Source organism: Zootoca vivipara, chromosome 2 (assembly GCF_963506605.1).
Source record: "Zootoca vivipara chromosome 2, rZooViv1.1, whole genome shotgun sequence".
NCBI classification, from domain to species: Eukaryota; Metazoa; Chordata; class Lepidosauria; order Squamata; family Lacertidae; genus Zootoca; species Zootoca vivipara.
In genome coordinates, this window is record NC_083277.1 from 12578495 (window position 1) to 12593563 (window position 15069).

Consider the following 15069-nt stretch of genomic DNA (forward strand, 5'->3'; position numbering starts at 1 on the left):
CTACTGCATGGCCAACGACATCTCCCTTGATGCTGCAACCATCCCCTGGTCTCACAAGTTGCATTCAAAACTCTCCTATATTAACCCTTTACAGAAATGGCGTTTGGTACGGTACTTGAGGTGGAAAACACTTTGAAGCTAGCCATTTATGTCTGTGGAGCAATCTTAATGCACATGAGCCCCAAAGTTTAAAAATGGCATCTTCACTGGCGTTAGCATTCCAGTCAATTTAATCCTCCTAAATACTTAATATGTACATTGCAGAGAATACAATACGGTTCTCATTAAAAGGACAGGCATATTTAATAATATTCAGGGGGCCTTCTCGGTAGTGGCGCCCACCCTGTGGAACGCCCTCCCATCAGATGTCAAGGAAATAAACAACTATCTGATTTTTAGAAGACATCTGAAGGCAGCCATATTTAGGGAAGTTTTTAATGTTTGATGTTTTCTTGCTTTCTTATTATTATTTATATTCTGTTGGGAGCTGTCCAAAGTGGCTGGAGAAACCCAATCAGATGGGTGGGGTATAAATATCAATATATTATTAGTAGTATTTTACCCTTTTAATGAGAACTGTGTTTGAATACTGTTTGGGGTGGTTTTTTTTTTCTTTTTTAAAAAATATGCCTCCTCAGTTTGTCAGAATAACATTACCAAGCTACAGAACAGAACAGTTCTTGTTAAAAGGACAGACATCTTAAATAATTATATCATTTTAATGAGAACTTCATTTGAATTCTGCTTGGTTTTTGGTTTTTTTTAGTCTCCTCAGTTTGTGAAAATAACAGTATCAATATAAAAAACTCACAATTAGTGACTTTTCAAAATGAATCTTGAGGCAGAAGCAGTAAAATCCAACACCTGAGGCAAACCGCTTCAACTTGCCTAGCGATAAAGAATTTTGCCCTGATTTCTCCGATTTATAGCTAATGGATGTGAATAATATTCAATGAAGTTTTTAAACAATTTTCCTTGCCTTCTATTCTGGGGCGACCTAAGCTGTTAAGATTTCTTTCAAAGACAAATTAAAACTAGTCGCACATAAACGCAGAGCAACTAGATAAGTCAGTTTTTAAAAACTTGGGTATGGGTGTGCATGGAGACATCACAACTCCTAAATGAAGTCTACTGGATACCCAGACTCTGGTTGGGTTGAGCAGCAAGGAGACTTCATTTTGCATTTGCTATCAGTGGCCAAGATCTTCCCCTCTCCTAAGAAGGGGCCTGTTGCCACCATTGCTTCCTGATCATCTGCCTGCCCAGCATTAAAAGATGCTCTTTTAAACTGAGGCAAAGTCACTTAAGTTCCATCCAGTGAGGAGGACACAGGCATGAAGACTTCTCTTAGGCCAGCCTCCTGCAGCCTTCAGATGTTTTGGACTACACCTCCCATCAGTCCCAGCGAGCGCAAGAGGTGAACAAGGAAGTGGTGAACAAGGCTTGCTCAAAGCCACCCAACCCACAAATTCATAGCTGGGGTTGGGTTTGGACGCACCGGCATTGTTGGGGGACAGCGCCCCCTGGTTGGGCAGCTCCAAACAGCCAAGAGGCACCTCCGTGTACTCGCTCTGTGTGGTCGTTGGGCCACCATTCAGCCCTGGAGAGGAGAAAGAGAAAAAGGAATGTCCAAAGGGAAGGGAAGACAACCATTCCAGCCTGCCAGGTGCCTCTGCACTTCGTCTTTTTAAAAACTCATGGCAAATTCCACTGCAAGGATATTGAACCCCTCATGTAGGCCCTCCAAATATCATTGGACTACAAATCCCATCATCCATTACCATTGGGCCATGCTGGGAATAGCGGTTTAACATCGTCTGGGGCTATAGACGGAGCAGTACAGCTTTGGCTGAGAGAGACAGAAGTGCTGCGAAGATACACTGGCCAATATACAACATGCCACACCGTGGGTTTTGTATTACTTAGCACTACAAGGGGGGGAGTGGGGAAAGCTGTGGCCCTCCAGATGTTGTGAGATCACAGCTTCCACCGTCCCTGGCCATGCCGACTGGGCCTGATGGGAGTTGGAGTCCAGCAACATCTGGCGGTTCCCCAACCCTGTCTTATTGGTACTGCTCTCCGTTGTGGCTTCATCTTCCCAACTTTCTCCTTTCCATCCCACGGTCTTGGCTCTGGAGCCATCAGACAAACAATCACCTCTGGCATCCTTGGGGTTTGGTTCTTTGCGCTTCCGTTTGCGCATGGGCTTGACCCAGGGGCTGTCGTTCCGCCATCGCTTCCTGGCCTTTCGTTTGGAGCTGGAGGCAGCGCTCTGGAGCAGGAAAAGGGGAAGGGTGAGGAAACAAAGTCTGAGGAAGGTGCTGTCGATTGATCGGGAGGCCTCGAGTTCCACCTCTGGCTTCTCCGCTTAGGAACATATAAGGAGCTGCCTTATACTGAGGCCACATTCACCCCACATGTTTGAAACTGGGGAACCCCCAAGGGAAGAAGGCTCAGAGCCTGAGGAGCGGTGGTGGGTCAGAGGGGAAAAATTGGGAGGAGGAGGTGTTGGAAGCTGAAGAGGTCACAGGGCTAAGTGAGCAGGAAGAAGCTGAGGAAGAGAAAGTCCAGAATCAGAGGCAGAAGCTGAAGCAGGAGGCGAGGGGGGCCAAGAGGCAGAGATGAGTCAAGCTGGGGAAGAAGTCAAAGTGTCTCCCCCTCCTGCTGCGAACAGCTCCCCTCCGCCTTGGTCTCCCGGGACCAGAAGAGGTATGAAGAGGGAGGAGCAGAGACAGGTGTGCAACAGTCTCAGATTGCTTGGAAAGGACCCAGGGGAGGAGACTTAGGTAGCGGTGGGAAGGCAAGGACAACTTGCCTCACAGGGGGCAAGACCTACCGAGAAGAGATGCTGTACTCATTAGGCCTGGCACCCTTGAGCCGACCTTGTTTCTTCTAATAAAGAGTTAATTTCATTTACGCCCCGTGATTTATTGCTGGCTGGCTCCTGACAACTCTCATTCCACTTTAAACAGCCGTAGATTCCCCGAAGGAATCCTGGGAACTGCAGGGTGCTGAAAGTTGTTAGGAGACCTCCCCGCTATTCCCTTGTCCCAGAGAGGGTTAACAATCCATTAGGCTTGCATACAGCAAGCCGACTGCATGTCCACTCAGGGTTTAAGCTCCCCCAGAGTTCCATGGGACTTACTCACAGGTAGGCACGAGCAAGATTGTAACTGGAAAGGGAGTGAAGAACGTGAATGCCGAAGAACAAATTATAGAGGAAAGGGAAGAAAAATGGGGGAAGGAGGCAAGATGTGGTTAAAAACAAAAATGAATGGAATGAAATGAAATGTATAGTGTAGGGGGTGACAACGAGGGGGGGAAAGTGGAATTAAAATTCAGAATGCCATGAAAGAGAAAACAAAGAAGTGAAAAGCAGCCTTCCTTGCCCTTTAGCGGCACAGAAGTTGTTGGACTACAACTCCCTTGATCCTTGACTATTAGCTCTCCTGGCTGGGGCTGATGGGAGTTGTAGTCCAAAACATCGGGAGGACACCTGGTTGAGGAAGATTGGTTAAAAGGAGAAAGAGAGAATTAAAAAACATGGAAAGGCAAGCCTCAACCTACCCTGTCAGAGAGGTTACCCGACTCTTCGTCTTCATCTTCTTCCTCGTCATCATCTTCGTCGTCCTCTTCCTCCTCCTCCTCCTCTTCTTCCTCCTCTTCCTCTTCCTCCTCTTCTTCCTCACTCATATGCTCTCCAGCAACATCTGCATCAGACTGTCAGGCAAAAAAGGGGGAGTGTGACAGCGTGAATTAAGAAATCTGTGCTTTTGACTCTGAACAGGAGACGGCTACAACAGTCAAGAGGGAGAAGGGCACATGTCATTCACTGTGGAAACAACTACAGGACGGGTTCACACAGCCGTAATGATCCACTGCTACCTTAGCCCTAGGAAAACAAGCGGTCAGTTTCTCAGGGCAAATATTCTGAACATTTGGGTGTCTATGTGTATCCAGAAGGGACATCCTTTTACTGTGACGTCACAGAGCATCTATACCTCAGGCAATCCAGACTTGGGGTGAGGAACATTTCTCTACCAGAGGGCCACATTCCCTTGCGGGCAAATTTCTGAAGGCCGCATGACCAGAGGGGCATGACCAGAGGCAAAAGCTATCAGAACAACAGGTGCAGCTCTATATTATACCAGGGTTTCCCAAACTTGGGTCTCCAGCTGTTTTTCGACTACAATTTTTGATTTTTTGTTTTGGGCCTTCTACCAGTTCCCTCACTGCGAGAAGTGAGGTTACAGGGAACCAGGCAGAGGGCCTTCTCGGTAGTGGCACCCATCTTGTGGGGGCGCCCTCCCATTAGATGTCAAGGAAATAAACTACTACAGTGGAACCTCGGTTTATGAACACCTCGGTTTACGAATTTTCGGTTTATGAACATCGCAGACCCATCTGGAACGGATTAATTCACGTTCCATTACTTTCAATGAGAAAGTTCGCTTCAGTTTATGAACGCTTCAGTTTATGAACAGACTTCCGGAACCAATTGTGTTCATAAACCGAGGTACCACTGTATCTGACTTTTAGAAGACATCTGAAGGTAGCCCAGTTTAGGGAAGTTTTTAATGTTTGATGTTTTATTGTGTTTTTAATATTCTGTTGGAAGCCCCCCAGATCGACGGGGTATAAGTTGTTGTTGTTGTTACAATTCTCATCGTCTCTGACCACTGATCCTGCTAGCTAGGGATGATGGGAATTGTGGTCCAAAAATAGCGGGAAACCCAAGTTTGGGAAATCCTTCCTTATACAATAGGATACAGTCAAGCCACACAAAAGGCAGAGGCTTCTATAGTCACGCACCTGCATCTCTCAGGTATTAAAGGCCTGCAGCTGAGCATGCAGAAGGTCGCAGGTTCGATCCCCACCATCTCCCTGCCTGAAATCTCAGAAAACTGCTGCCATTCAGTGTAGGCAACACTGAGCTAAATGGGCTTCCTAGGCTCTTATCTCTCCATTCAGATAAGCCAGAGTTCAAGGACACATTCCAGCAAGGCAAAAGTGCTCAAAGAAAAAGCACAAAGCAGGTCCGGTGAAGGGCCTTACAGGGCGAGAGCCCTGAGGGACTCCATGAAGTGAGAACAGGACTAGATAAGGCTTTTTCCTCAATCGGCAAGGCTCTGCTTATTTTCTTACCGACCACTTATCCCTATGAAAGGTAAAAGGTAAAGGACCCCTGGATGGTTAAATCCCGTCAAAGGCGACTATGGGGTTGCGGCACTCATCTTGCTTTCAGGCTGAGGGAGCCGGCATTTGTCCACAGACAGCTTTCTGGGTCTTGTGGCCAGCAGGACTAAACCGCTTCTGGCGCAACAGGACACCGTGATGGAAACCAGAGCGCATGGAAACACCCTTTACCTTTCCGCCATAGTGGCACCTATTTATCTACTTGCACTGGTGTGCTTTCCAACTGATAGGTTGGCAGGAGCTGGGACAGAGCAACCCTGTCATGCAGATTCAAACCGCTGACCTTCTGATGGGCAAGCCCAAGAGTTTCAGTGGTTTAGACCACAGCGCCACCCGCCCTATGAGAGACAAGCCCCGCCTTGCTTCGCATTACCTTGCTGTCCGAATCAGCATGGCCGTCGACGGAGTAGCTGTCATAGAAGAGGCTGAAGTCATCCCCCACCTCGGTCTCCCATTCCTGACTCCTCTCCTCCTGCGAGGCAGTGGCTGGGGCAGTCATCTCTTCCGTCACAGTGATCTGGGAAGGGAGAAATGTTTATGTGCTGGTGGTATTTGTTAGTCACTTGTTAACCGCAGTGCTCAGAGCGGCTTATGCATGGCAATAAAAACCCCGGAAAAGCTGGCTAAAATGTATAAAAATAGATCCCCCATATGTTGGAGATGCGAGAAAGAAAATGGAACGTATAGGCATATGTGGTGGTCCTGCATAGAGGTTGGTGTATTTTGGAATAACATATATGAAGAATTAAAGAAACTGCAAAAATGTACATTAAAGAAAAGACCAGAGACATTTTTATTAAGTATAATGCCAAAGGAAATAGGAAGATCAGAGAAAATATTGCTCATGTATGGAACAGTTGCAGGCATAGTGAGAAATTGGAAAAACAAAACAATACCCAATATAATGGACTGGCAGTCTTTAATGGTAGAATACATGCAACTGGCAAAAACAACAGGTAGAATAAGAGGTCAGATGTAACAAGTAAGTCAATAAGGAATGGGGAGCCTTTAAAGAATATTTGTAAAACAATAACATAAAAGAAACTCCATTGGCAGAACAAGACTGTACCTTGTAAAATAAATCGTTAAATATAGGATTAAAGGATGGAAATATGTAATGTAATCAAACTGTACAAAAATATTAAAGAAAAAAGATAAAATACAGCAAGTTTAATTGGAAGTTTTTTCTCTTAGATTTTGATAAACAGAGTATAATTTAGAAAACTATAGAACAATGTGTTTTACTGTTCTTATGTTTGTCTTTAGATTTGTGTCATTATGAGGCGAATTTTAGGTTGGTAGGTGTGTAATATGTATATATGTAGTGTGTCTGTTGTATAAATTTTAAACAATAAAGATATACTCTTTTAAAAAAAAAGGAATACCAAATAAAAGCAACAGTTTAAAAGATACCACAGGTTACTTTCAGCAAGTTAAAAATGCCAGCATAAAACAATGCCAAACTAAAACACCGGGACAAATAATAGAGTGCCCCCCCCCCAACCCTTAGGCACCAAAAAATAAAATAAAATAAAAAAATCTCCAGAACAAAACACAGAAAAACCTTCCAGGAAGGGAATTCTAAAGGTTAGTTTTGCAACAGAGGCACCATCTGCAATATGTATTTAAAGCACAATTGTGCCATTTTAAACAGTCATGGCTTCCCCACAAAAATCCTGAGAACTGCAGTTTGTTATGGGTGCTGAGACCTCTTAAGTCGCCCTCTACTCCCTTCACAGAGCTACATTTCCCAGAGTTCCCTGGGAAGAGGGCTTAATTGCCAAACCACTCTGGGAGGGAACTGCAGGGTCTTCTCGGTGTGGGCCTCTGGATGAAAAAGATATCAAATCAATTGATCCTATGTACACAACGACTTGGGAGCAAGTCTCATTCAATTCAATGGAACTTTCTAGTAGTCATGCATAGGATTGCCCCGCAGATCCACCACATATGGTCAGATTGACCAGCTAAGATGAGACCCGATCGGAATCTGACATAATCTGAATGTTTATTTTTTACAATGTATAAACCTTTGAAGAAAAGCAAAGAAGGGGGAAAGAGTCATACCTCAGTTGTAGCTCTGGGACTTGACCGCTGGAGAGAGAGGGGCATCCTCTTGTGGAGGGCATCAGCCATATAATCATATTTTCTACGCTTGGCAGGTTCCTCTTTGGAAGGAAAAGCAGAGGAAATAGAAATATAATTCTGAAAGACTCCAGTGGAGCCTTAACCAACCTGCTAATCCCCAGAACCTTAGGATCACAATATTATGATTATTACTATTAGAATTTGTTAGTTGCTTTATCTTGCTCAGGGCAACGGAAAGTGACTTACAACCCAAAAACCTCACATAGATTAGGGCTGCCATATTTGAAACAGTGAAAGTCCGGACAGAAGTTGTTGAGCTGCCATACGTCCGGATGTTCCTGGACATATGGCAACCCTACACATAAAGGTAAAGGTAAAGGGACCCCTGACCATTAGGTCCAGCCGTGACCGACTCTGGGGTTGCGCGCTCATCTTGCATTATTTGCCAAGGGAGCCGGCGTACAGCTTCCAGGTCATGTGGCCAGCATGACAAAGCCGCTTCTGGCAAACCAGAGCAGCACATGGAAACGCCGTTTACCTTCCCGCTATAGCGGTTCCTATTTATCTACTTGCATTTTGACGTGCTTTCGAACTGCTAGATTGGCAGGAGCTGGGACTGAGCAACGGGAGCTCACCCCGTCACAGGGATTCGAACCGCTGACCTTCTGATCAGCAAGCCCTAGGCTCAGTGGTTTAGCCCACAGCGCCACCTGGGTCCCTACACATAGATACATTACCCTACACATAGATACATTAAAAACCAAGAGGAAAGAAAAATACATTTCAATCATCCTTCCGACTTCTAAAGGGCCACAGATAGTTAAAGGCCAAAGGCCTGGTTACAGAGGAAAGGCCTGGCTCCTAAAGCTATATAACAATGGCGCCAGACTAGCCTCCCTAGGAAGAGCATTCCACAAGCAGGGAGCCACCACAGAAAAGGCCCATTCTTGTGTTCCCACCCTCCAGAACTTGCAGTAGAAAATATCCAGAGAGGACCGGATAAATGTTGATTGACCATAGCCAAGCCATACCTGGTTCTTCAATGCTCCTGAGGTCATCGGGGACTCGGAAATGCAGCATCTCAGAGACTCGCTTTTCGGGGACCTTCGGAAAGAAAAGTTAACACCCAAGATTAGGTTTTTTAATCTGTCTGCATTCGGCAACTTCACACAGGGGAGATTGGTATGTACAGGGCAATTGAAGAGAACAATGTTATTGGGTGGCCCATTGTAAACGTGGGCCGTATTCAACTTACTTTTACCCTAATGGGCTAACTAAGGACCATAAAACACTGTTCCTAAAGGATCGTTACTGGGTCCCAGTATGTTTCCGAGCACAATTAAAAGTGCTGGTGCTGACCTTCAAAGCCCTAAAAGGCCTCAGCCCAGTATACCTGAAGGAGCGTCTCCACCCCCATCGTTCTGCCCGGACACTGAGGTCCAGCGCCGAGGGTCTTCTGGCAATTCCCTCACTGTGAGAAGCAAAGCTACAGGGAACCAGGCAGAGGGCCTTCTCGGTAGTGGTACCCGCCCTGTGGAACGCCCTTCCTTCAGATGTCAAGGAAATAAATTTTAATGTCTGATTTCTTACTGTCTTTTACTTTGTTGGGAGCCACCCGGAGTGGCTGGGGTAACCCAGTCACATGGGCAGCATATTAAAGATGATGACGATGAAAATATCCAGTAATTTCAGTGGGTCTACTCTGAATAAGAGTCACTTTAGTAAAAAAAAAAAGTAAAGGTAAAGGGTGGTTAAGTCCAGTCAAAGGTGACTATGGACTTGCACCGCTTATCTTGCTTTCAGGCCAAGGGAGCCGGTGTTTGTCCACAGACAGCTTTCCGGGTAATATGGCCAGCATGACTAAACCATTTCTGGCGCAACTGAACACTGTGATGGAAACCAGAGTACACAGAAATGCCATTTACCTTCCTGCCGCAGTGGTACCTATTCATCTAACTTGTGCTGGTGTGCTTCTGAACTGCTAGGTCGGCACGCGCTGGGACAGGATCTCACTTCGTCGCGGGGATTCAAACTGCCACCCAAGAGGCTCAGTGATTTAGACCACAGCGCCACCCGCGTCACTTTAGTACAACCCAATAATAACTTAGTGTAGGACAACAGACCAAACACTATAGGCAGCGTTCCATCATTAATAAGACACAGTACTTTCCCTGTGCAAACATTTCAGCCCATCAGCTGCAAGTGACTTATGCTTTTGGCGGCAGTCTATGCCTCTGAATACCACTTGATGGGAATCACAAATGTACTCAGGTTCAGCACCTGGTTGACCACCGTGAAGACAAGATGGGCCTTTGCCCTAGTCCAGCCGGGTTGCTCGTATGTCGACAAAACAATATTTATTTTTAATTTTTATTAAATTTCTATACCACTTTTTTCTTCCAAGGTGCTCGAGGTGGTGTACATGGTTCTCCCCTACATTCCACCCTCACAACAACACTGTGAGGGAAATTGGGCTAAGAGATGGCGACAGGCCCCAAGATCACCCAGCGAGCTTCATGGTTGAGCAGGGATTCGAACCCTTCTCTCCCAGGTCCCTAGTCCAGCACTCTTAAGCACTGTGCATGTGGTCTTGTGAATCAGCCCTCAAGCTGGACCAACGTTCATATTGCTCTTTATTATTAATCAAACGTACTAGTCGCTTTTTTCACCGCGTTGGCGAAACCAACATTAAAACCAATAATAAAAACCAGAATAAACCATAATCCTAAAATGCACATCTCCAATACACGTAAGGGACGTGGGTGGCGCTGTGGGTTAAACCACTAGGCCTAGGGCTTGCCGATCAGAAGGTCGGCGGTTCGAATCCCCACGACGGGGTGAGCTCCTGTTGCTAGATCCCTGCTCCTGCCAACCTAGCAGTTTGAAAGCATGTCAAAGTGCAAGTGGATAAATAGGTACCGCTCCAGGCGGGAAGGTAAACGGAATTTCCGTACGCTGCTCCGGTTCGCCAGAAGTGGCTTAGTCATGCTGGCCACATGACCCGGAAGCTGTACGCCAGCTCCCTCGGCCAGTAAAGCGAGATGAGCGCCGCAACCCCAGAGTCATCCGCGACTGGAACTAATGGTCAGGGGTCCCTTTACCCTTTAATATATGTAAACAGGGAGATCTAAACCCGCTTGCTAAACAGATGAGCAAGAAAGTGGTGACAAATATCCGGGTTAAGGGCCAAACACTTGGGTATATATTGAGGTTTTTGTCTGGTACCTAGGAAGAAGGTAGCAGGGCTCCCTACCTGTCCACTGTTGGGTTTGGGCATGGTTTTCCGGGCCCGGTGAACCTTTGGCTTGGCCTCTTCCGCTGTCGGGGCTGGAGGCTGAGCAGGGGCCGGTGTTGGGGCTGCGGCTGGGGCTGGGGCCAGGGCTTCTGCCGCGGGAGTCCCAGCATCCCCAGGAAGTCGCGACCCAGGCATACTCAGCAGACGCATGGCCAAACTTTGGATAGACGTTGGGGACTTGCTGGTTCCGGTGAGGGACATCTTTGCCCGGCTGGTCCCACCTGCTTTGCTAGGCGATGATGGGAAGGTCTTGGCAGCGTGACCTGAAACGGAGGAAGAGAAGCGAGCGGCCTTTAACCATTTTGTTTGATTTTATTTATTTATCTATCAGATTTATATACGCTGCAAGGTCTCAGGGTGGTTCGCAAGATAAAAGCACAAGACAAAAGCACAAACACACAGTCCAAACAGGGTTCCAACGAAAGAGAAAACGGCTTACGAAGGTGATGGGATATGCTGAGGTGGCTAGACTGTGAGAATTAAAAGAACAGAGTGAAGAAAAGTTTCCCGAAGAACGGAAATATTTTGTAGAATGTGTTAAAACGTATGCAGGATTTGAAGTACAGTACAGCAGCAGATGAGAAGTGGTAGTTTAATCATATAAATGGGAAAAATGTAAGTAATATAGAAGCAATTTAAGGGAGAAAAAGAAAAACATGGAAGGGTGGGTGGGAAGTCAACAGAGATGAATGTTCTGATGGGTTGTTTAAAAGAATCTGAAAAATTTGAAAAGCTAATTTTAAAAATTGTGGTTTTTTTTAATAGTTAAAACAGAGTGCCTGGGGCAACCCACTCAGATGGGTGGGGTACAAGTAATAAATAGTAGTAGTAGTAGTAATAATAATAATAATAATAATAATAATAATGGCAGCCCTCAGGGTTCTGAGCTCCTGAGCCATGCAAAAAGCTTTATAGGTCCAAACCAGCAGTTTAAATCAGGTCCTGCTGCCACACCCCCAGCTCCCTGCTTCCTTCCACCTCACCTGGCAGGCCTTTATTCCCTGGACTAGGGCTGGAGTTTGGGCCAGCAGAGACACCCCCCGATTCGGGCGACATTCTGCCCATTTCCTTACTGCTCCCGGTCATCTGTGCTCGAGCTCCCTCTTCACCATTCCTGTTGGAGCCCAGCGGGTTATCTCCCGCTCCCCCCAAGCTACTTTTGGGTTTCCGAGGAGACAAGGACCCCGAAGAGGGATCGGGGCCATCTCTGGACGACACCACGCCTGGAGCAGGAGACACACACATACACGCACACACTTAGCTGAGCAGCAGAGAAATTGCCTTGCATGCAGAAGGTCCCAGGTTCAATCCCCGGGTTCTCCAGGGAGGGCTGGGAAAGAGTCCTTGCTTGGAGAGGTGCTGCCTGCCAGTGCAGACAATACTACATGCAAGACAGTACTAGGTATAAGATAGCTCCATGCATTATTCCAATGCTCTACCACCATAGCTCAGTGGTAGAGCAGCCACACAGCATGCAGATCATGTTATTTATCTGTTCCTACAAACACTTGTCCACTGCATTTTGTTAAAATGTATCAGAGCGGCTGACGACCATTACAGGCACAATAAAGCCACGTGGAAATTTAAAACCACAGATCTTCAGCTCTCCTAGTTGTCTGCAGAATCTGGCAGCCCAGAATTTTTTTCAGCAAATAATAATAATAATAATAATAATAATAATAATAATAATTTATTATTTATACCACGCCCATCTGGCTGGGTTTCCCCAGCCACTCTGGGCGGCTTCCAACAGAAAAATAAAACACAGTCATCTATTAAACATTAAAAGCCTCCCTGAACAGGGCTGCCTTCAGATGTCTTCTAAAAGTCTGGTAGTTGTTTTCCTCTTTGACATCTGTTGGGAGGGCGTTCCACAGGGCAGGCGCCACCACCGAGAAGGCCCTCTGCCTAGTTCCCTGCAACTTGGCTTCTCGCAACGAGGGAACCGCCAGAAGGCCCTCGGTGCTGGACCTCAGTGTCCGGGCAGAATGATGGAGGTGGAGACACTCCTTCAGGTATACTGGACCGAGGCCATTTAGGGCTTTAAAGGTCAGCACCAACACTTTGAATTGTGCTTGGAAACGTACTGGGAGCCAGTGTAGATCTTTCAAGACCGGTGTTATGTGGTCTCGGCGGATAAAGGTTAAAATATAAGGCAACTGCTGAATTCCACCAGACCAGGCTGACGACGCTAGCTGTCACGTTGATGTACAGTGAGCCTCGCAAACTCGAGGGAAGGCCAAAACTGCTCCTGAATATGATCTCGGCGATCCAGCTGGGACATAAGGGTTCAGGTGGTCCCCAAGGTACCTTGGAGCATTTCATAGCTTTGTAAATGAACAAAAGGACCTTGACCCTGGCTTAGGCAGCTGCCAGTCAGCGTATAGAAAATACGGAGCTATATGGATCATACACAGTAGCTTCCTATGTCTCATGCTCTAGGAGGGCTCTGGGGCCCGCAGGCTTCAAATCTGGGTGGGCTGATCAGAAGAAAACCAGGAGACCCCCCCTCCTGAAGGCAGGCATGCCTACCTATTTCGTCCGGTCTCACTTCTACCAGCAACGACGCTCCTGTCACGGCCTGGGAGGAGGGGACAAAAGCAAAGATTAAAAACTCAGACGGAATTCCATTTTTATTAGTAACCCCGAGAATTGTAGTTTGTTAAGAGTGCTGAGGGTTGTTGTTGTTTAGTCGTGTCCGACTCTTCGTGAGCCCATGGACCATAGCAGGCCAGGCACTCCTGTCTTCCACTGCCTCCCGCAGTTTGGAAGGTTGTTAAGAGGGTTGTTAAGAGGCCCTTATTCTCCTCACAGAGCTACAAATCCCTGTTAAAGCATGATGGATATTATAATAAACCAGGGGTCAGCAACCTTTTTCAGCCGTGGGCCGGTCCACCATCCCTCAGACCATGTGGTGGGCCGGACTATATTTTTTTTAAAAAAATGAACGAATTCCTATGCCCTACAAATAACCCAGAGATGCATTTTAAATAAAAGCACACATTCTACTCGTGTAAAAACACGCTGATTCCCGGACCATCCGCGGGCCGGATTGAGAAGGCGATTGGGCCGCATCCGGCCCCCGGGCCTTAGGTTGCCTACCCCTGTAATAAACAACCTGATAAGAACGTGAGTTTGATTGTTTAAACAAGGGTCCTTCCAGATTATGTACAATTATTTGTGCTCATGATGGTTATATGTGATCTCACTTTCAATACTGTTTGTGGCTGCAAAAGTTTCAGGGCAGAGAGTTTCTTTTCCCATCGGTGCACGTCCCACGTCCCCGTAGCTTCCTGCTGAAATCCTGTAACTTTGCATTCCGCAAATGTTTCAGGGTTGTTTTGCTTTTGTCCTCATTCTGGTAGCAGGAAAGTGCAAAGAGTGCCCTTCCTGGTGGCAACAATGATATTAGGGAAGCATTGCAGAGCGACTAATTAAATAAAACCATCTGTGTGGACAGTGCAGCGCAAATCTACACTGGATCTCTCTGCGAAATTAATTCCCCAACAGAGAGGGGGGAGAGAGAGAGAGAGAGAGTTGAATCTATCCAAACTCTCCTAGTTGCTTTGGGAGAAGGGTGGGGCGTTTGGGGAGGATAGTTGCGATCTGTTTGAAATAGGGGCTGAAAGCCACGAGTTGCAATGTGGGGTAGGTTGCAAATGCGGCACAGGTCAGACGGGAAGGAAATTAGGGAGCATATGCCGATAAGGGATTGCTCAGAAGTCAAAGAAGGACGAAAGCTCGTTCTTTCCCCCCTGACGCGACGGGTCCCTACATTACTCTCCTCTCCCCGCCCCGAAGTAATCCTTTCTCACCCTTTCCCTTCTTCGCTGCAAGAGAGAGACGGCGGCTGCTCCGAACCAGCGCAACCTGGAGGCACCATCGCGATCGCCCCCCACCTCCCCATTGCAAAACACGACCACTCCTCCCGGGATCAGATCGAGTGGGGAATGACGCCCCGCACTCGCCACGCCACGCCATGCTCCCGATCAATGCAACATTTTTTTTGCATTTCCGAATCTCCGTGTGAAGGAAGCCCCTCCCAGTTAGCAATGGGGAGCCAAAAAAAAAAAGGAGGCCACGAGTGATGGGAGGCCGGTGGCAATCGGAAAACCTTCCCACTCTCCTGATATTTAGAAATAAATATTTTTTGCAAAGTCCCCAAGCCCCCCGCCATCCGAGTCCCGCCATCCGAGTCCCCAACCTGCGCGGGTCCCGCTCCCGCAGCCTCCATGGCCTCGCGCCGTAAAAGCAGCAGCAGCAGGAGCAGCAGAAGAGCCGGCCCCGCACTGACGTCACGGGCGCGGAACGAGTGAAAGGGGAGGGGGAGGGAACCCGTTAAAGGGGCAGCGCCTTCGCTCGGCTCAGCCCAGACAAAGAGCGGAGGGCCGGGCGATGGCGCGCAGATCAGCCCCCTGCCTCTCCTCTCACGGAAGGGATCTGAGCGCGCGGGGGAGGGGGTGTTATTATTTAAAGAATAATCCAAACCG

General features: G+C 47.3%; 1 protein-coding gene across 4 annotated transcripts in view; it reads right to left on the reverse strand.

Annotated features, from left to right (window-relative positions):
- The window catches only part of EHMT2 (euchromatic histone lysine methyltransferase 2), a 37374-nt gene extending 22518 nt beyond the window's left edge, over window positions 1-14856 (reverse strand). For 2 of the 4 annotated variants that reach the window (XM_035107131.2, XM_035107130.2), the window contains exons 1-10: window positions 14784-14856; window positions 13112-13160; window positions 11563-11802; window positions 10538-10842; window positions 8316-8388; window positions 7264-7364; window positions 5570-5713; window positions 3568-3720; window positions 2158-2272; window positions 1499-1600 (exon numbers count right to left, since the gene is read on the reverse strand). In XM_035107131.2, coding sequence (XP_034963022.1) covers window positions 1499-1600; window positions 2158-2272; window positions 3568-3720; window positions 5570-5713; window positions 7264-7364; window positions 8316-8388; window positions 10538-10842; window positions 11563-11802; window positions 13112-13160; window positions 14784-14813 — 1312 coding nt within the window. In that variant the 5' untranslated portion in view covers window positions 14814-14856. Of the gene's footprint in view, window positions 1-1498; window positions 1601-2157; window positions 2273-3567; window positions 3721-5569; window positions 5714-7263; window positions 7365-8315; window positions 8389-10537; window positions 10843-11562; window positions 11803-13111; window positions 13161-14394; window positions 14565-14783 lie in introns of those variants that run through there. The other 2 variants (XM_035107133.2, XM_035107134.2) reach the window with 2 other exon arrangements.
- Window positions 14857-15069: the final 213 nt, after the last annotated feature.